The 21,155-nt window shown below is 48.7% G+C and overlaps 2 protein-coding genes across 2 annotated transcripts; both read left to right on the forward strand.

The window, feature by feature from the left end:
* Positions 1 to 2,037: 2,037 nt before the first annotated feature.
* LOC128271642 (uncharacterized) lies at positions 2,038 to 7,171 on the forward strand. The gene is made up of 10 exons (XM_053009253.1): positions 2,038 to 2,565; positions 3,513 to 3,591; positions 4,030 to 4,130; positions 4,502 to 4,730; positions 4,841 to 5,039; positions 5,136 to 5,350; positions 5,437 to 5,601; positions 5,682 to 6,034; positions 6,112 to 6,809; positions 6,883 to 7,171. The coding sequence occupies exons 1-10, from the start codon at positions 2,547 to 2,549 to the stop codon at positions 7,036 to 7,038; spliced, it is 2,214 nt and encodes a 737-aa protein (XP_052865213.1). The 5' UTR covers positions 2,038 to 2,546; the 3' UTR covers positions 7,039 to 7,171.
* A 2,008-nt stretch (positions 7,172 to 9,179) lies between these two features.
* On the forward strand, positions 9,180 to 20,906 carry LOC128269779 (uncharacterized). The gene is made up of 10 exons (XM_053007183.1): positions 9,180 to 9,271; positions 10,733 to 10,773; positions 10,846 to 10,964; positions 11,026 to 11,206; positions 11,273 to 11,573; positions 11,640 to 11,716; positions 11,797 to 12,009; positions 12,080 to 14,644; positions 18,702 to 19,775; positions 20,845 to 20,906. The coding sequence occupies exons 1-10, from the start codon at positions 9,180 to 9,182 to the stop codon at positions 20,904 to 20,906; spliced, it is 4,725 nt and encodes a 1,574-aa protein (XP_052863143.1).
* The last annotated feature ends 249 nt before the right edge of the window (positions 20,907 to 21,155 follow it).

The raw sequence follows: 21,155 nt of genomic DNA on the forward strand, positions 1-21,155 counted from the left end.
GAAACGCGAAAAAACGAATGAAATAACAGATCACCAGCCCACAACCGTATCGCTCCGGCGGAGCAGCAACACGCAACACACATCCGATGCAGTCCGTCTTTTCGGGCGATGAATCATAGTAAACATTGCCAACGACTCTCTTCCAATATCTACGAACGAATGACGACGCTAAAGGTATCGCGACAAAACACACACGCGTTCTGATCAAGGACAGAGCGGTACCGAAAGGGGTGCCGAAACGGGAAAAAAATGAAATGTAAAAATACGGTCTGCCGCAAAAAAAAAGAAAACGATCACACAAACGAAACCGAAACACGAAACACAAGGAACTACCGGCAGGAGCGCCGCGCGTGTGTACATCACACCGTTGCTACACACAGAGAGAGAGACACACCACACCAACACCAGTTTGCAAAAAATAAAGAAAAAAAACCTGTCGGTACCATAGGCGACGTTCTACACGCGAATTTTTGCCATCGTAATAGCGATAGCCAATTACGGTTCCTCGCGGGTAGATATGGCAGCGGCGGCGGCGGCACTCGTAGCAGCAGTAGCAGCAATAGCACCAGGCAAAAATAGATTCTCACCGTGTATACGATTATTAAGGCAGGATAAACACGTACTAACGCCAACCGCAAAGGCTAGTCCTGTGATCGGGAGCCTGAATTAATGCATTTGCGGCACCACCTCGCGGCGGCCATTTTGATTGTCTCTTTTGAATAACAAATTGTTTAATTACACCGCCACCGATAGGCGGAACCGATTAACAGCGACCGGAACTGTGCGCTTCCTTCCGTGAACACGGGTTCTTCGACGGTTCTGGACTTCGCCTGCGTCCACGCACTGTGGCGAGCCTCCGCGCACGGTTCGCCTTCGCCTTCGCCGCCGCTGTACACTTGCTCCGCACACACGTACGAACGGCGGTGCTAATTTTGCACCGGAGCCACCGTCCCTGCGGTAGGCCACGACGAGATGTGTAATTCACGAAACAGCTCAAAACAGAAGCATCACGAACGCTCTGTCACATCGCCTGGTAACCGGGTCAGGGAGCACCGTTGAATATTTATATACATGTTCATCACTTTCTCGCGCCCATTCTGGTGGCTTGCTGTGCGACGGGGTAACGCGAAACGACGAAAAACGCGAATCGATATCGCATGAAAACCCACTCGAAAGCACCTACTGGGTAGGGATCGATGCGGCCGTGCGAACCCCGTGTGGGCCGTGGAACGCGGTTTTCTTTTCACTCGCACGATGCGTCACTGCCACTGCCGCTGGACAACTTTCAAATCCTCTGATTAAAATGGCTAGTTTCGTCCAGTTCCTATGCACAATGTAAAATGAAAATAGGGTGCGTGCAGCATTTCAGGACGGAGGGAATTCAGCTGCCCGTCGCGTTTATGCTGTCGGCTTCAAAAGTGCCACTCGCCTGACAGCGCCATTGATGGGCGATGTTCAAAACACATTCAACCAAAACGAAACAATTGGCGTTGACCACCAGCCACCTTCCAACAAGTATTGTTCACCATTAGTCACCACAATGGCTCCTACGTGTTTTTCATCAATCCTTAACACTAAAATCTTATACCTAAGTTCTAATGCGATTGGAGTCTTCGAGTCAAATTACCGTAGCAAGATGATGTGTCATGTCTAGTGCCTAAGTTCACCAAACCTTCGTCACGAGTTCAATTCCTTCCCCTAATCGCCTATTGTTCCGTTGCAGTTGCACAAATAATCCGCATAACCGTTGCACGGCACTGCACCGCGGGAAGCCCCTGCAAGCCAGTTGAACTCCTCGGCGCGCCAGTGTGTACGGTTCGGAGTTTGACGTTGTGCATGAACCAATCGCGGTTGTCAAACCGGGCCGTAAACGGTTTGTTGGTGTGGAAAGTTTGTTTTGTCTGTTGATTTGCAAACGCTGCCCCAGTGTCGTAAGTGTTTTCGAATAATTGTAAATGAATATTCCTTTGTAGGCGAGCACATTGGCTTTGTTTGGGCTTTATCTGCGCTCGGGCAGTGTAGGAGGGGTAAAGCCGATCGATTATCAAAGTGCGTACCGTTTAACGCCAGCTTATCTTCGCCAGCTTAGCTATGACGTCAGTTCTAAAAATACAACTGATTCGACATGAACCGCTTGGCTGTACACACAGGATGGATAGCTTCATTCATCGCCGTCGCGTAGCATAAGGGACTTGGTTCGATTCTGAAGACATGAGAACAGTGTCAGAAGCAGTCGCCCTGCGTCAGGAGACTGGAAGTGTGCGCCATTCGGTTCGAGTTCTAGCTAAGCCTTGTGCACTCGAGAAAGTTGCTGCAATTATGCTCAGTGTCTGCCCTAGCAATGTCCCGTCGGTGGAGTGTTAACGCGCTGTCCAGTGTAACTTTCCCGCGTGTCCATCCTTGAACCGTAACGGTGCCGTGGTGGAACGTAGCCGTGTGTCGCGGTCCAGTGTACAGCCGTACCAGGTGGCGGTGGTCTATCGATTTTTCTTCTCGCCCCAATTGCTGCTTACGGGTGGAAGGTGCCCAGACAAGGTTAAAGTGTAATGAACACATGCTTCAAATGTAGGTATCAGCGCGCACTGGGAGGGACGGTCACCATATCTAACAGACAAGGCGTTTCAGTATCAGCAACCGTTAACCACCATATGTCACCGAGCTGCGGTTGACTAAACTGGCTTTCCCCCCCACCCGGGGGCAAAATTGCGTAGTGGCCAAATCGATATTGAAGCGCAAAATAGCATGATTTAATTGTGCTTATTATAGATATGAATGTATGATCTTCAGCGCAATCTCTCTCGCTGCGGTCACGAGGATATGCGGTTAAATGGCGCGCAAACCGCATCATAAAGCATAGTATCGTCGTGTGCACCTTACCACATCCGCTAAACGGGATCGGAAATGATCTAACGCGGTTCGCGATGACGAGTTCTGCCCTCTGACTAAGCAGATGGTGATGGAGTCGTGACGAAAGCCAATAGCAGTTGTTTCCCCCACTTCAATCTGTCCCGTGCCGTTGAAGCGAAGAAAACAAAATGTGAGTTCATGCTCCCCGGGAGTTTGAAGTTGGCCGTGCGCCTCCCACGGCCCAGTGTTGGACGCATAAATTAGCAGAACGGGACAATTTTACCAGTTTTTTTGTTGGTTGGGCCCCGTTGGGCCAACGCTTCACGCGACTATTTCTTTCCACCCCTGGATATGTGCCTGGGGAGTGGTTCAGCATGGTTCGGGCGAAACTTTAAGCCAACTTTCAAATTTTCAAAGTGCCACTCGTTGACCATAACCGCACCCCCCACACTCGCTCGTGCTGGCAGTTGTTTACGTGACCTCCAGTGAATCATTTCCGGGCAACCGTACCTGGTGGGGAAACGGTTTTCGGTGACCGTCTCCACGTGCCCCAATGACGATCGCTGATGAGAGGAATGGTCGATGATTTATGATACCCTATCGAACGGGGGAAAAGCGTTTTACGCCGTGTCTGTAACGTGGCATTGTTTGTATTTACTTCGTAGCTATCTCCGCGGTCATCATGCGCCCGAGCACGTTGGATATCAGAACGAACTATCACGATGGATGCTACACATTTATGAGGTAAGGGATTTGAATGTTTATATGGGTTGCGCTTCCGCGGACTGCGTGCACGATTTATTGTAGCCAACACGCGGTTGTTGACTTCGGGATGCTTGCATTTTGAACGACGAAGTACGCTAACGTGATGAAGAAATTCGAGTGCAGCGATTTAGTGCAAGGCATTAAGATGCATTCTCTGCGCATTCGGTCCGCGGAAACTCTAAATTCGGTAATAAATCGTTCAAACGTGATCGTGAATTTTTTAAATATTTTATTTATTACTCGATTTGAGATGCTGTAATGAGAAATTGAAGATGCTATATATTTTCATCGAGATTAACTGTTTTTAAAGACATTCAAATAAATAGGGTTTTTTTTGTCGTACCGCACACGGCCAACTTGATGTGTGCAAAGCGGTTCTAGCAATTTCTTCACTTCATCCACTGCGCTTCATTGCAGGGACATTTACCGATGTTGGAAAACGAGGACGGAATCATGCGAACAGTCCTGCATCGAAGTACTCTTCGGCGATCTACAACAGCCCTTGTCGAAGAGGCAAGGTAAGTCCATACTTTGTTGAACTTTGAAAATACTGTGGGCAATGCAAGATTACGCCCCACGTTGCGAAAAATTAAGTAACGGGACGCTACATTACGACAAGCAGCACCCAATTGTGAAATATGAAATCCAATCATCTTCTATTTATGTCGATTAGCTCAATTCGTGTGCGGTGCGGATATTACGCACTTATTCCTACCAAGTTGTTGCATTGCATATCGTTATCTCTTTTCGTACTGTTTTTCACAGTGCCAGGCCAGTATCACTGGCCAGTATTCTCCTAAATTATCACTCAACTTTCTGATTTAGCCCGATTTAGCCTAATCTGCGAGTGGATTGATAAGGTTTTCTCCTCCCTGCTTGGTGCTTTCAGTGCGCGACATAGAGTTCACCATGAAAACCGTGACACGAGCCGTCCCATCCGGCTGTTTAAGCAGCCAGCAACCGACAGTAGCATCCCTTTCGTCGTCCTTGACCGTTGCACCGAGCCAAAATGGACAACGGTTGAGCAATGGTCAGCAAAGCAACCATCAGCAACCATCGGCGGAACGGTTAACATTCGGTGAATTCACTGCGATAGCATCCTGTACGAAATGTTTTGGGTAGTTGGTCTCCTTTTCGTTCGCCGTAGTCCACCGTTGAGCCGACTTCCATTAACATTCCTGTTTCTTCTTTGTTCGGCATAAACGCAACGCAACGGTTCCACTTTTAGCCGACAGTCATCGTTTCATGCAATGCGGCTCCGCAACGGAGAGGACATTGGAAGCGCGCTAGTGAGCAGCGAGACACAGAGCCTTGAACCATCCGCGGGTCCGGAAGTGTTTCTTGGTGGCTCGTGCAATCCAACCACCTGGCGAGCAGATGTCGCCATACCGACACTGGACCAACTGGGCATTTCCTTCTACAATCCGGTACGGTTCACTTGAAGATGGTTTTGTTTTTTGTTTTCCTGATTTTCACATTGCTTACCCACCATGGTCGGTTTCGTTCTATCTTCGCTGTTACAGCAAGTCTCCCACTGGACACCAGATCTGATTGAGCTCGAACACCGTGCCAAGGAAAAGGCAAAGGTACTGTTCTTTGTGCTCGACTCTCAGACCCGTTCCACTGCCGGGGCGATCGAGGTGGCGCATATTGCCGGACAGAACTCGAAATATTTACTGCTTGTGCTGCTGCCGTACTCCAGCAGACAGAAAATTCTCAACGAAACCCTCTCGGAAGAGTAAGATCCCGCAGATGCTATCTCCATCACAGAGCGCGCAGTTATTCACGCAGAGTTTAATCATATCTCTTGATTTTCGGTTTCAGTGAGTACATGGATCTCATGAGCAATCAGTTAATTCTAAGACAACTAGTCCTGCGCCGAGGCTTACCGGTGTTGGATAATATTCCCTCGGCGCTGCAACAGGTCAAGGATGTTTTGATCGGCAACTGTTTCCTGCAGCCCCCCCGCAATCTGGCATCGCGGTTAATGTGAGTTGTTGGTGAAAAAAGAACCCCTCGTACACGTTCATAATTCATTGTACCGTCGGTTGTTTGTTTGTCTTCCACAGCTCTCTGCGCCGAACGTTTGAACGCGTAGCGCCCAATGTGACCGACACGGTTCACATCAATCTAGCCCAGTGTCAGCGGGCGCTATCTAGTTTGGGTTACCCTGAAACCGTCACGTCGAGTGGTAACCTTCAGAACATACTGCTCTGCTACGAGGAGGTTACGGGGAGAAGCGAGCAGACCGAACACATCAGGCACGGCCGGGTGGAGCAGATACTTATCAGTTTCGAGGAGTTTTGCATCATCGATGCGTGCGTCTCGATTTTGATGCTCGACTTCTACGAACACAACTGCACATCCCCGATCAAGGGCACCAACCTACAGCAGCCCCCAGTGTATCTTACGGATTTGCAAGGTAAATCAGTTCCGCGCACCGGCGGACAGTGGCATGGTTTAAACATTTGTTGTGCATCTCATTTCACTCCGCGCTAGCATGGAATCAAATCAATCCCGAACATTCTCCGTTCGAAAACGATTCCTCCAAGAGCCCCCGAAAGTTTGTGCTGCCGCAGAATGGCGACAAAGCGGTGCTTCCGCAGAACGGAAGACCGAATCCCAGTGAGCCGAGCCAATCACAAGAAAACAACGTTAGCAACAACAGCAGTGGCCCAGAACGAGCGGATGGAAGCAGCGTATCCGGTACGGTGCCGAAAGATGCGGCGAAGCTGGCTCCAGTGCTGCCATGCTCGTCCGTATCGCTTCTAGATCCGCGCGCATTTACATTCGATGGCGATGCCTTCGACGACGACGATCCGTTGCTGGGGCGGATCGAGGCCCGTGACGTGTACCTCGGTGGAAGCTGCTGGATGAAAACCAGCTGGCGGCAACAGTGGGCTTTTCCGCTGCTGCAGCGACACAACCTTAGCTACTACGTTTCGGCACTCCATGAAAGCTTCAGCTGTAGCGAGGAGGAGCCCAGCGGGCAGCAGCGTGATCCGCAGCATACGCTGCGCTACGACGTCGCCATGATTGATGCCTGTCGAATCGTAATCTTTGCGATTACGAATGAAACGCGATCTTTAGCTCCCATGACAATGGCCGCTCACTATATCGGTCTAGGGTACAATGTGGTCCTGTGCGTGCAGATGCTTACCTCGAACGAGGGTTCACCTACTGCACACAAGCCAACCGTAAGATCTGGTCACAATGCAATCAAACCCGACGCACGAACCCGCTAATCTGTTTCTGCCTGCCTTCCCGCAGTTATCGTCATCCGCCATCAAGGACTACAACCGTGGGCGAGCCTACTTAATTGATTTAGCCAACCGGCACGGCATTCCAGTGTACGAGGGGCTGGAGGAAACGTTCGAAAGCGTTATCAAGCGGTTAAGGAACTGTACTGTAAGATACTCAACTTAGCAACATCAACCCGTACCCGAGCATTGTGATTTAGCGTTTATTTTATTGTCATTTTTTTAACAAGTAAAACCAACCAAGAACTTCACAACTAACTATACACTACGAGAAGATAATGTAAGAGAAATAAAAATAAACATAACATAATTTAACAGGTAAACGCACTCGTGCAAACTCATGTCATGCCGGCATGCGAAAGAAAGTGGCGCTGTGGCACGTGTTGCCGTGCGTCTCCATGTGCCGCCGTCTCACGCCCAGTTTTTTGTCGCTACGAAGTTTATTTTCGGTGCCCTTCACGGTGGGCCACCTGGGTGGGTGGTGTGTAGAAATGCTTGGTCGCTCGAGAAAGGTCACGATGCTGTGTGGATGGTTTTATTTTTTCCGAGCACGCCTCAAATAATTTCGGTCCCAATGACAGGCAGTTAGAAATTGAAGGGCCAGGTCATCGCATAGAAGCGTAGACAGTAAAGAAGGGAAAAAAGGAAGCTGATGAGGCGTTGGGGATGGTCATGGTGGAGCGAATGTGGGACAGTTTGGCCACGGTGTAAGAATCCACGGATAGAATGAAGCTTTGTGACTTCTTTCAGTGTGCAGTTGCGGTCGGGTTCATGCATTCGAGACATTGCACAGATAATAGCCTACTGTGCACCGACGCGGATTGCGATTGCGCGGAAGGAAAGCGAAAGATTTAAGATTTTCACGATCTAGAGTTCTTTGTTGATACACTGAAATATTACGTCAAACTTACTTTGGAATTCTACCAACAGTTGTAATGAAAAGTGTCGATGAACACATTTCCAACGCTATTCAACTACTACGTGGCATTAATTCTTCGTAATGCACAAGTCAATACGGGATTTGGCACCGACTTTGCGGGAGATAGAAAGATGAGAAGAAAAGAATTGTTTGTTTCAACTCAACCATAACGCGTAACATTATTTCATACACATATTTTACAACGTTTTCTACAATATATATTCAACATGTCGATTTACTTATTTCATTCAGCCAATTTACGTTACGTATAACTTTAATACAATGTTTTTACTACACGCTCACCGAACAAACGAATTTTCTTAGGCTGGGTGTGCATCCATCCATCCATCCACGCGGTATCCGTACGGGCGATTTTGGATGCATGCACGTTTGAAATAATAATAAACTATTTTCAATGATACTCGCGACTGGCCGACTAGCTACACTCAGAAGCCGTAACCCATACTGTCTGCACTGGTCCTTTGATACTGAACAAAACTATTACTTTGTGCAGTACAGCATGCACCAAACACCGACTCACATGCGTACGCACCCAGCGTTCTATCCCTACTTTTGCAGGGGCACTATTTTTAAAGTATACGTTATTGTCGGGTCTGGTCTAGAAGCGTCTAAAAATAGTTCGCTAGGGAAAAAGTTCATCTACATTCCCTCAGCAAAGCCAAGCGCGAACGCTGTTTGGCCAGACATTGCGCTTCTTGCGTTCTAGTCAAGCGCCGCGCGTTCGTCCGCGATATTACGATCCCGCGAAAGTCCCGCCGTCAAACCTGAACGGCATCGGAACGGTTTAGAACTTTAGTTTGTTAGCAGTAAGCTCCGAACGAACCATTAAGACATAGTTTAAGAAAACGTGCACACGGAGCTCCAGTGGTTTGACAAGGAAAGGGTGGCTGTTGGCGGCTGTGCAAAGGGGAAGAAAACGAATTGGCATCAATCCCGCCACCATTTGCCGACGAATTTGCGTTCGTCCGATTTCGTAATGTGAAGTGCGGCCGAAGAAATCCTCCCCGTAACACACGAGGTGTGAAGTGTGCCCTGAAAGAGTGCAAGTGGCCCCGCTGTGAAGCAGCTCTTTCAGTAGTGACCCCGAATCTCGCGAATTCGAAAAATCATTCAGACTCTCGCTCACCAACTACGTACTACGCACCGCGCATCTGAGCACCATTTTGCAAGACGTGGCAAACGGTGCTTTAACGGTGTACCAATTGTGAACAATTTGTTAGTGAAACGAAACACATCCCGCTAGCCACGTCCTTGTTCACGTCCTGCACAGTGGGCGAGACTGCTGTAGGCAACTGCTGGACGGACTCCACAACAGCGCTGCCGCTGGTGGTTGAACGAAGGTTGCGCAACTAGCGACATCCGCCAGCATGGGAAGCAACTGCTGTAAGGGCGAAGCTGGCGCCCAGGTTTACAAAGGCAATGGCACCGAAATATCCATTGGACCTCGGCTCCGGAAAAGGTATGGAGTCCAAGCCACAACCCGTTTGGCAGCGTGTGTGCGCATCGTGTCATTGTTACAGCATTGTGTGAGGGGGGATCGCGAACTTGTCGCGTTTGTTTGGTTGTCGAACTGTGCCCCGCAATGTCACTGGCGGGGTATCACCGTAAACGATTAAAAATAGATACAGCCGCCGGTGTCCCGTCTTTGGGGTTTCGCGCATCGTTGTACGGTGCCGCGGCGCCTCGCTGACCCTGTTGCAATCGATCAGCCACAATATAAACACTGTGACCTTCAGGGGAACACATTTAGGCCCCCCACGAACGCGTGTAGATAATTCGAAACACACCACGCAAACTATCCAACCGACTGTCACCAAACAGGCGAAAAACAGTCTCGCCAACATCGCACCACATAAAGGTCGTAATGTGAAACGATGCGCCCTACGCCGGTTAATGAAGGAGCATAATCTGCGTGCCAAATATTGTGATATTTTAAGTCTCATGCGTGAGCTTGAGTGCGGTCCGGCTGCCTGGCTGGCTGGCCGGTATGCGTTCCGGAAAATACTGCACCGTCTGGCTCGCTGGCTGGTCCTGCTGGCTCGTTAGCGCAAAATGAGTCCGAAACGAAGCATGACTTCATGGTGGACACGTCGGTGGCAGCTGCAGCTGAGTTTTCAAACAAATTAGTCTAGCCCGTTGTAACTCCATGATCGCGAGTACTCGAGGGCGACTGTCTGCGGCGGTGCGTCAGTATAGCGTCTACCGATAGGCGTTAACTAAACTCCTGGCGAGAAGCTACAAGTGTGAACGTAATTATGGTCCATTTATTATCCCAGCTCAGGAGCGCACTGGGACGATGGCAACAGCAACGGATGCTTTTCTAATTTCACATACCAGCCGATGACACTCCCACAACTGCCCGCGCTGCCAGCGCGCGTGAAGACATATTTTTGACGCTCCACAGTCTGATCAAGTTCACAGTTTGCGGTCAACGCGTCATCAGCGGCCGATTATAAATATAGCATTATCTTGAGCACGCCATACACGCACACGCCATGGATAACGACGCGGAACGTATCAGACGGCGGCGTGTTGACGAAATCACATCTGTGTCACGTCACGACCTAATCTAACCACTAACTGGTCATGGTCGGGGGAGGTTTCAGTCGCGCAGATCGATGGACCAGCATCGTCAGCCTGTCAATAACTTACTGGTCGGTTGCGAAATAATTTAATTTTATTTTTAGCCTCCCTTACACCGCATCATTACTCTTATCTTGGTATCGCCCAGTGGCTAACGCTACTTTCAGAAAGCGTCATTTCAAGCATTGGCCCGCCTTCGCTACGGTGAAGCGAAACAGAAATTAATAAATGTGACTCACCTGTTGCATAATAAACTATCCTATTACTCTTGTTGGCTGGACCACCACCATTGGGTTCCGTACAGTACGCACTTTAGAACCCTTGTCTCTATTTTTAGCCCCGTTTATGCGGAAATGATGCGCGAGGAAACATTCCAAGGTAACACAGTGCGGTTCTGGAGAGTGTGATAAGTTTACGATGGTACAAACCCTTCCGGAACCTTTCTTGCAGTGGACGAGACGCCACACATTGGAGCACCATTCTTTCTGCGGAAGCTGACCGATTACACGGTGCTGGTGGGGACGAAGGCGAAACTATCTGTGCACGTTTCCAACACCAAAGACGTCAAGGTTGGTAGGAAGACGACTTGGCTTGTTGCGGTTTCTGAAAGGTTCTCACCACATGACATAGGTTACATGGTTAAAGGACGATGCGCCTATATCGACAACGGATCGCTACGTCTGCACTAGCGTGGGGCAGCTGCACTCACTCGAAATGGCCACTGCACTACCCGAGGATAGTGCCAAGTGGTCTTGTGAGGCTGGCAATTCGTTGGGCAAATGTGTATGCAGTGGGCAGCTCACAGTGCGCGGTTGGTATCAGATGCATTTTGGCCATGCCCGTGTTATCGACAGCTGTAGCATCCGATTCTTTACAGTCCCAGAAACATACAAAGCCCCCGAATTCGTGGATGAGCTGCGGGCGATTCTCACGAGCCAGGGAACGATCTCGCTCGAGTGCAAAGTGATCGGCTATCCGACCCCCGAATTGCGCTGGTTCAAGGATTCGAACGAAATCAAAGCAGGGGACATGTTTGGCTTGACCATCAACGGAGGCGATCTAGCGTCGCTTGGAGTGTACACCTGTGTCGCCACGAACTGTGTCGGGAAAAGCAGCTCCAGCTCGAAGGTGCGCGTCCAGGAGCCGGACACACTGCCGAAAGCGAAAGCATCGGACAAGTACGTTGTGGTGCACCTATCGACATGGTGACACATTTTTAGCGCAGTTCTTCTCCTCTGTTACAGAATTTCACCAGTTTTTGTTGAAGAACTCGAACGAATAAAAGGAAAAATCGGGGACCGGATGGAGCTACGCTGCAAAAGTATGTATCCGATGCCGTTTGCAACTGCAATAGGGAATCGTTCTGTAATGCTTCTTTTCTGCCTTTTTACTTGTTGCCAGTTAATCCGTCGGCTGTGCCGGTAAGCGTTAGGTGGTACAATCAAAGTGGCCTCATCGAAGCAAACGAAAAGTACTCCATGTTCGACGACGGTTTGGGGTGCTTTCTGGTTGACATTACCGCGGCGGAGCTGTGCGATGCGGGGGAATGGAAGTGTGTCATTACCTGCAAAGATGGTCTCATCGGAATTACATCGAACGTAGTGGAACTAGACGGTAATGGAGTGCGACTTTCGAGGCGGTCGATTGTTCTTTTTCTCATACCAACCCGTTACTGTGTCCACAGTGCCCAGGAACTACCGTGCGCCACGGTTCATGGAGGGACTGAAGGCGGTTCTTACGGAGGAAGGACTCGTATCGTTCGAGTGCAAGGTAATTGGATATCCGACTCCCATTCTGCGCTGGTACAAAGACGGTAAGGAGTTGAAACCGGGAGATGTGTACCATTTGACCGGGGTAAACTCACTCGGCTCGTACTGTTGCGTGGCCCGCAACAGTCTGGGCGAAGCGTCGAGTACCACTTTTCTCTCGGTGAACGATATCAAGGCTCAGTTGAACGAGGAAGAATGGCTGAGCCTGCTGCAAGTGAACCAGTCACCAACGTTCAAGACGGGACTGATCAGTCGTGATGTGTGCATTGCCGAGCCGTTCCGAATGTCGGTTGTGGTCAACTCAGTGTCAAAGCCGACGGTTAACTGGTACAAGGACGATCTGGTTGTGGAGAGTTCCGAAAACTATCAACTGTCGTCCGACGACAGCACCTACACCTACTCCATCGACGTGGTTGTGGCACAGCTCGACGATCAGGGAGAGTGGAAGTGCGTGGCTACCAACGAGTTCGGACAGGCGGGCACGTCCTGCTTCGTGAAGCTCATCATACCGAAGCACTACCGCAAACCGAAATTCCTCGAGAACCTGAAGGCGGTAATGCTGCGTGATGGGACGGTGAATTTGGAGTGCAAAGTCATCGGAGTTCCGCAGCCCGTGCTGAAGTGGTACAAGGATGGTACGGAGTTGAAACCGGGCGACATCCACCGCATCATCACCGGTCAGGACGGTAAATGTTGTCTCGGGACGTACACGTGCGAGGCGGTGAACTGCATGGGCTCGGTTAGTAGTACGGCTTCGCTGCACGGGTACGATGGTATCGCCGACGAAGGTCCATTACCTCCCGAAGGGCTCGGTGGGCTCGTTAAGGATGCGTCGCTGTCGACGATACACGAGGAACGAACCTCGGAGATGTTCGACACGGCCGCATCGTATAAAAGCGCGGGGAGCAGTAGCCGCGGCGAGATATCGTTCACCTTCGACGGTAAGGAGGTTTCCGTGTCGTTATACGAAACGCCCGAGCTCACCAACGACGAGGCCTTGCAGATCGTGCAGATGTTCGCCGATCAGTTGCATCAGAACATCAACGAGAATGAGAACGTCACCACCATGCCTTCGTTGCGGTTCGTTAAGGAAACGTCCACCTCGGGCCAGTTGGTAATGGAAGCTTTGGTCATCGATGTGCCCGTCGTGGAAGATACCAACCTACTGGAGGACGACCGGCGAACCGATTTCGATATCGACGAAATGGTCGATGAAAATACGTTCACCTTCGAGAGCGGCATTGCCTCGTCGAAAGGGCGTGTGCATCGGCGGAGCAGTCGCGAACAGGATGATTTCCGAAGCATGTCCTCCTCGGAGCATTCCGATCTGGAGCGAGACGTCATGATGAGCATCTTGAGCAGGGATAGTCTTCCGGTGCTTACGAGCCCGGGCAAGACCACCGATGCAGCCACCGGGGATGACGCGAAGGAGCGGCTACTATCCCTCATCGAAACAGTGGTCTTTCACCTTGCGTCCATCCGCGAGGAAGTTCGAAACCAATCAGATCTCGCCCTCTCGGTGAACTTCTCGGAGAGGAGCGAGAAAATACTGACCGACGTACTGTATCCGGTGCAGCAGTTACACAAACACCTTGCGACCACCGGTACGCACGAGGGTCTGCTGGACCCGTTGGAGCACCTAACTAGAGGCTTCAGTGTGATTGAAAAGTGCGTCCAAATCGGTGGATACAGCCGAACGTTCGTCTACCGTACTAGTGTGTGCATTGTGGAAGGTTGCGGCAAGCAGCTCCTCAACTGTCTCAGCGATTTGCGAACCTTCCTGAGTCACCAGACGGAGGCTGACTTCGTCGTGCAGCAAAAGATGTACATGCTGATAATGGAAGTTCAGACAAGTCTGGAGTCCGCGTTGGAAAGTGTTAGATCGCAGCGCATACTACAGGAAACGGATTCCGTGGCCGCCCTGCAGGAGCTAACGAGTATCGTGACAACCCGATCCATTTTCGAAGATATCGATTTCCTGCTAAAGTCCGAAGAGCCGTTCGGCTTGTTGCAGGTCAAAAACCTACAAATAACGGTGCTGGAGTTTGAAAAATCATTGGCCACCATTCTAACCATCGTTTCGCAATCCGACAACTGCAACGTGCGATCGGAAATCGCTAGATTCGGCTTGACGGAAGTTCTGCTGGAACTGAAAAATAAGACCGAAGCCTTGTTGGTACAGTGTACCGAAGAGCGATTGCAGAGGATCGTCGGCCGGGAAATGAAACCATCGGTAGTGGAGTTGGGCGGCCTGGTAGAGCTGATTGAATCGAATGAATCGTACGCCGAGGTGATAACGTGCCTCAATGATATGTTTGTGCCGTTGGAAGAGATGAAAACGGCTTTGTCAAAGTTGTCGAGTGAAGTACGCCACGTTCCGGAACCGGAGTACAGCAGCAATCAGGCTCTGGAGCAACAGATTGAAGAATTTTACGAGCTAATCGTTCATCTGAAGGAAGAAATTCAGGGTGCTGCGAAAGGTTTCAGTCACCGTTCGGATTTGTTCGAACAACTGGAAGATTGTCTTAACCGACTATTCTGCATACACACAGCAGAGTCGATTGATAATGAAGAAAGTGCCAGGATGGAGATTGTATTGATACAGCTGCTGATGAACCACCTCACCAAACTAGAACTCTCTTTGCAAGAAAAGACCGAGCAGAGTATGCTGTCGGCGATGTTGACAGCGTTTCTCAACGTACACGACAATTTGCAGCATTTCAGTTATATGCGATCGAACTGCAAGTACGAAAAAATTCGTCAAGACATATTGCAGCACGCAAGAAGGATGGCATTTTTCCTGATTCAGAAGGAACCGGTATTAATGTCGGATGACGAGAGACATTTGCCCATCTACGAAATGGCGCTAAGCTCCGTCCAAGCCGATTCGGCTAAAATGGTTGAATTTGTGAAAACTTGTGAAACTCAAGACACATGTAACACTGCTGTTTATGAACATTTATCTACAGCCTTCAAAGAATTTGGCCAATGCGCTGCCGCAACAATGAAGCTGCAGCAACAGTCACTTTCGGAGGAAGTATCTGTAACTTTCGATCCATTACTGAAACTTGCAGTTCATTTGCGGCAGTCTTGTGACATTTTAGAGGCCCATGCATTTACCGACCAAATCAATTGCTCTAATCTGAGTGAGTGTTTCCATGGTATGCTTACACCGTTTGAAAACTATGGACAGTCCAGTACATCTTCTATGACAGTAGCAGGACGGGAAATCGAAGTAGTAATGCGATGTTTGGTGGAACTACAGGGAACAAACAAGGAAACGGTGACAAAGGACACACAGCTCGCCTCATCTATCGAAAGTGACACTATCGCTTCGAACCTTTCGTACCTCGAAAACCGAATACACGAACGATTTCCAAAAAATGATGCCCACAATCACCTAATAAACCTTCAGAGTTCGATCAGCGAGCTAGTTGCACAGTCTCTAGCAAAGGAGAGTATCGAGTTGGTGAACGCCATCGCTTCACCTATTGCGAAGGTCACTGAGACTCTGAAGAACATTGACTTGCAGACTTCTCGAGTCGAGCCGACTGCTGTTTTGGATGATTGTCTTCTTCAAATGTGCGAATCGTTCGAAAAGGCACAAACCGAGCATCCGTTGGAGCGTGCTAATGAAAGTACCGCGCACAGTAAACTGCTCGAATCAGTCACACACGTGCAGCATGATATTCGTGAATGTATTCAGATGGAAAAGGATACCAGAGAAAAAACATCTCAGTTCCAACAATGGGCTCTAGAATCATTGAAGCATTCCTTATCTGATGTCCAACAACTTGTCAAGGCAGATATTGTGGTGAACGAGGTTGCAAAGCCCCTGTTTGCTTTGGAGACCACGATCAATGAACTCATCGGTCAATCCATGAAAGCAGAGCAAGAAGGTAAAAGAAAGCTGAAGAAGCTAATAAGAAGGCAGAGCAAGAAGCCAAGAAGAAAGCTGAAGAAGAAGCTATGAAGAAAGCTGAAGAAGAAGCTAAGCAAAAGGCTGAAGAGGAAGCTAAGAAACAGGCTAAGGGAAGCTAAAAAGAAAAAGGAGCAAGAAGCTAAGCAGAAGGCTGAGAAGAAGAAACTAAGAAGGCTGAAGCAGCAAAGAAAAAGCAGAGCAAGAAGCTAAAAAGAAGGCTAGAAGCAAGAAGCCTAAGAAGAAAGCTGAAGAAGAAGCTAAGAAACAGGCTGAAGAGGAAGCTAAGAAACAGGCTGAAGAGGAAGCTAAAAAGAAAAAGGAGCAAGAAGCTAAGCAGAAGGCTGAAGAAGAAACTAAAAAGGCTGAAGCAGCAAAGAAAAAAGCAGAGCAAGAAACCAAGAAGAAAACAGAGCAGGAAGCTAAGAAGAAAGCTGAAGAAGAAACTAAGAAGAAAGCCGAAGAAGATGCTAAAAAGAAAGCTGAAAAGGAAGCTAAGAAACAGGCTGAAGAGGAAACTAAAAAGAAAAAGGAGCAAGAAGCTAAGCAGAAGGCTGAAGAAGAAACTAAGAAAGCTGAAGCAGCAAAGAAAAAAACAGAGGAAGAAGCTGAAAAGAAAGCTGAAGAAGAAGCTAAGAAAAAAGCAGAGCAAGAAGCCAAGATGAAAGCTGAAGAAGAAGCTAAGAAGAAAGCTGAAGAAGAAACTAAGAAACATGCTGAAGAGGAAGCTGAAAAGAAAAAGGAGCAAGAAGCTAAACAGAAGGTTGAAGAAGAAACTAAGAAGGCTGAAGCAGCAAAGAAAAAAGCAGAGCAAGAAGCTAAAACGAAAGCTGAAGAAGCTAATAAGAAGGCAGAGCAAGAAGCCAAGAAGAAAGCTGAAGAAGAAGCTAAGAAGAAAGCTGAAGAAGAAGCTAAGCAAAAGGCTGAAGCGGAAGTTAAGAAACAGGCTGAAGAGGAAGCTAGAAAGAAAAAGGAGCAAGAAGCTAAGCAGAAGGCTGAAGAAGAAACTAAAAAGGCTGAAGCAGCAAAGAAAAAAGCAGACCAAGAAGCTAAAAAGAAGGCTGAAGAAGAAGCTAAAAAATCATCCGAGAAAGAAGCCAAGAAGAAAGCTGAAGAAGAAGCTAAGCAAAAGGCTGAAGAGGAAGCTAAGAAACAGGCTGAAGAGGAAGCTAAAAAGAAAAAGGAACAAGAAGCTAAGCAGAAGGCTGGAGAAGAAACTAAGAAAGCTGAAGCAGCAAAGAAGAAAGCAGAGCAGGAAGCTAAGAAGAAGGCTGAAGAAGAAGCTAAGAAAAAGGCTGAAGAAGAAGCTAAAACGAAGGCCGAAGAAGAAGCAAAGAAGAAAGCTGAAGAAGAAACTAAGAAAAAGGGTGAAACAGCTAAGAAGAAAACAGAGCAAGAAGTTAAGAAAAAGGACGAAGAAGATGTGAAAAAGAAAGTCGATGATGAAGTTGACAATGCAACTAGAAAGAAAAGCGACCAGGAACAAAATAAGAAAACTAGAAATGGGAAAAGAAACCAGGCAGAGGATGAAGCGAAGACAACAACAAAAGGCGCAAGCAAGGACTATCCACAAGAAGAATCAAACCAGAATGCTAAGCGAGCTGAGATAAGCACTAACCAAACGGAGAAAGAGGCCACGAGTTCGGCTAGCAAGAGAACCAGAACCGAAGCCGAGGCCATTGTTGATCGCAAAGAGCAAGCAGAGTATGAGATCAAACCGATGCTTACTCAAAATAATGAAGACGGTCCACTTAACATACTCCTAACATCCTTCCAAGAGTTACTTCTTGAAATCAAACGAATATTCGTCACCGAGCACATAAGGAGTGAGTTCCACAGTGTGGTTAGCAATGTGAAAACTAACGTCATGGCTTCCAAGCAGGCTGATCTCGGTGACGACTTATCTCTCAAGCAGCACCTTCATTTTTCTATTGAACATCTGCTCAGTATTCTTTCCAAGCACGAGGTTAAGGTGTATTCCTCCGCTACCATAAACATCATGGAAAGCAGTGTGCTTCAAACACTGGAATTATTCGAAGAGCTGCTTCGGCATGCCAATATCTATACTTCAAACCAGTTCAAAAGCATTGCTCCAATTCACAAATCCATAGTGTCTCTGTTGGCTGACATACGACAATGCATTTATCAAAAGAAATCTGCCACTGCGGACACTGGCACTGCTGAGTGCAAGACCGTTGTCGAGCTTCAACTTCTTCAGAAGGATATTGAGTACATAAAGTTGAACACCGATGGGCACCGGGATGTGACATCGCGGTCAATCGAGTCCTACTTTGGCCAAGTTTGCCAAACGTTAACTCTCCTACACTCTTCCATTGTGGCAACAGTGGACAAACCGAACTATTCTACCAGCGTAAATCTGTTACTTCCTCTTGTTCCTCACGTCCATGATGTGGTGCAAAATTTACCGGCTCGCAGTGTCTCGGGCAGCGAAATTGTGACTCCAGGTTTGAGGCACAGCTTGAGACAATTGTACCGTGTGGTTTCATCAGCGGCGCAACAGCACTCGGCCAGGGTGCGCAATGAACGCGAAGTGGTAATTGTGGAAGAGATTAGGCGGCATTTATTAGCTCTAGATCGGGTATTGAAAAGTTTCCTAGACTTGTGCAGCAAGACGGAAACGCAGAAGGAGCTCCTAGAAACGATTAGGAAAAACTTGAACACGCTTAAGGCGGACGCACGTAATTTTAGGGCCCAATGTCCCGTTAGCGCGCTACCTGAGAAAGATGATCTGTTGCTGGCCGCGTTTGAGCTGGTTATCGAAAGACTGGCCCTCAATCCTCTGCAGCTAGATTCGATAGACTACCTTAGGCTACTCGGCGACTCATTGGCCCAGTTCTCCGGCCTGGTACGAAGACTTAGCGCCGGTCCAGCGGTTTCCGATTGGTTACTACGTTATCAGTTGCAGTTGTTGAAAATCTTTGACACCATCGAGTTTTGTCTCAGCGAGGAACAGTTTATCGTGATTGGCAGCAAGGAGAAGTACTGCAAAACAAGCACCCAAGAGGCCATCCATGCTGCCAAGCAGTTGATTACGCATTACAAAATCACGAGCGAGCAGAATGCGTCCACGAGGAAAGAGTCGGACCGTCACATTCAGGTGGTTGCCGCGCGCCAAGGTTTGACTGATACGGTGAACCATGCCTCAGCCTCAGAGGTGCGGTCCAGTTCGCAAGCAACTGCTCAAAGAACCATCCATGAGACGAGCCAGCGTAGGCCACACTCACAGCATCACCTCGCCGGGCGACATGCCCGGACCAGGAGCCCGCTTAGCTTTACCGATGATAACCCCGATCGCACGCCGCGAAGCTCGTCTCGGTGCAGCCTAGGAGCGCTGCCGTCTAAGCGAGGACCCTCGTTCGCGGTGTACCTGAAAAATGTGTTCATCGAACGAGACCACGGCTTCAAGCTGCTGTGCGTGGTGCTAGACGCGGAGATCGACGTACGGTGGACGAAGGATGCGATCGAACTGCTCCCATCGGCCCGGTACCGGATTCAGCAGAAGAATGGCCTAATTACGCTGCATGTTGAGCACGCCGACTACGAAGACTCGGGCGTCTATGCGTGCCATGTTTTCAACAACTATGGCCAATCGTTCAATAAGTGCACGGTCGAGGTGTACGACACCAGCGATGATATCATCTGTCCGTCATTCAGCATACCGCGCAACATGGGTAAGTGCTTTTTGCTTTCTATTTTTACCCCATGATGATTTGTTCAACGATCACACACCTCACCGTCGACCACGCTTATATCGCCATAAGTGAATCGCTTTGTACTAAATTTATCGAACCTTGGGTCGAACACCCAAAGCCCAAACGTGTGTGCGAAGCAACGTGGTCGAAGCGCGTGTGGCGATCGGTTCGGTAAAGCAGCCTCGCGGATCGAAGCCTCAAACATGGGTTTATTAGATGAACCTTCTCTAGGCGACACCATGACATGGTCGGATAGCAAACACTCGATTGGCAGTAGTGGCCAATCGTGGGCGGCAAATGTAAAAATATCGCTCCAAGCGTAATCCGATTCCGATCCTTGTTCGACGAGTCGACATCGTCCCGACCGACCGCTGATGAAGCATTGCTTTGCGCAGAATCGTGATCGAATGATCAGCATCGGCTTCGGTCGCGTTGTGTTGAAAATATTTCAACTATTATGCACAAGTGGGGTGAGTGTGTGAGGTTTAAGGTCGTCAAGCGGCCACAGTCCCGTGTGGCACAGTGTCGAGTTTTCGGTTTTGCAATCAATCCGATTTTAAAGTAAAACCGATACAGTACGAAGCTTACCGAGGCCAATTTCACTTACATGTTGACGCCTTACATTTGAGCCTTTGCGTCAGAGCGAAGAGAGAGTTGTGCTTCGTTGAACAAATCATATTTCCATAATGATCGCTGACTGGTTATCTTCGGTAAACGTAAAACAACGCTGTCAATATTAGGGGTCCTTTATGGGAGGGTGTTCGTCATGCTGTACCATCCAGGACGAATTTTTTACGATGACTACTAAAACTATGACGCTGAACGAAAACTGTTCATTGTGATCGTAGCTGGATGGCATAAGGACACGATCACGATCATGATCCTTCGTTTGGCTGTCCGTCCGATGGATCACAGTGACTAAATAGTATGTCTTTAAACTAGTTTTAAACTGCCATTTGCAATTCAATCAAGCCTAGAATGGAAAGGACTAAAGTTAGTTGATTATTCTTTGTGCATAAATATAGTTTTGTTTTTCTTACACGTTTAGACAATGTGGAACTCAGTTTGAAAAGATGTTGCTGCTCGTTGCACCATACGGCCGTGACCTAGAATCGCCGTAAAGAAAGGCGCAGGTAATCTAACCGCGAAGGAACTTGTAGTACCCAATTTGTTTTTCCCAACTGAAGCAAGAATGTCCCCTGAGAGAAGAGATGCTAGTGGAAGCGTGATGCGTGCCGTCCTTCGTTCGATCGCACGGCAAAAGATGTTGTCCTGCGGAACAAAGGAACTTATAAATAACTGTTCGCAATCCGCCAGCCTGTTGATCGACGCGACCTTCGCCGAATTCGATCTAGGCAG

The sequence above is a fragment of the Anopheles cruzii genome, chromosome 3 (genome assembly GCF_943734635.1).
Source record: "Anopheles cruzii chromosome 3, idAnoCruzAS_RS32_06, whole genome shotgun sequence".
Classification (NCBI taxonomy): domain Eukaryota; kingdom Metazoa; phylum Arthropoda; class Insecta; order Diptera; family Culicidae; genus Anopheles; species Anopheles cruzii.

Coding starts and splice junctions, on each gene's coding strand:
- LOC128271642 (XM_053009253.1), top strand. Junction 6,035..6,111: donor GTATCTTACGGATTTGCAAG/GTAAATCAGTTC, acceptor ACTCCGCGCTAG/CATGGAATCAAATCAATCCC. Junction 6,810..6,882: donor CTACTGCACACAAGCCAACC/GTAAGATCTGGT, acceptor GCCTTCCCGCAG/TTATCGTCATCCGCCATCAA.
- LOC128269779 (XM_053007183.1), top strand. CDS start 9,180: ATGGGAAGCAACTGCTGTAAGGGCGAAGCTGGCGCCCAGGTTTACAAA. Junction 9,272..10,732: donor GGACCTCGGCTCCGGAAAAG/GTATGGAGTCCA, acceptor CTCTATTTTTAG/CCCCGTTTATGCGGAAATGA. Junction 11,207..11,272: donor TGGGCAGCTCACAGTGCGCG/GTTGGTATCAGA, acceptor GATTCTTTACAG/TCCCAGAAACATACAAAGCC.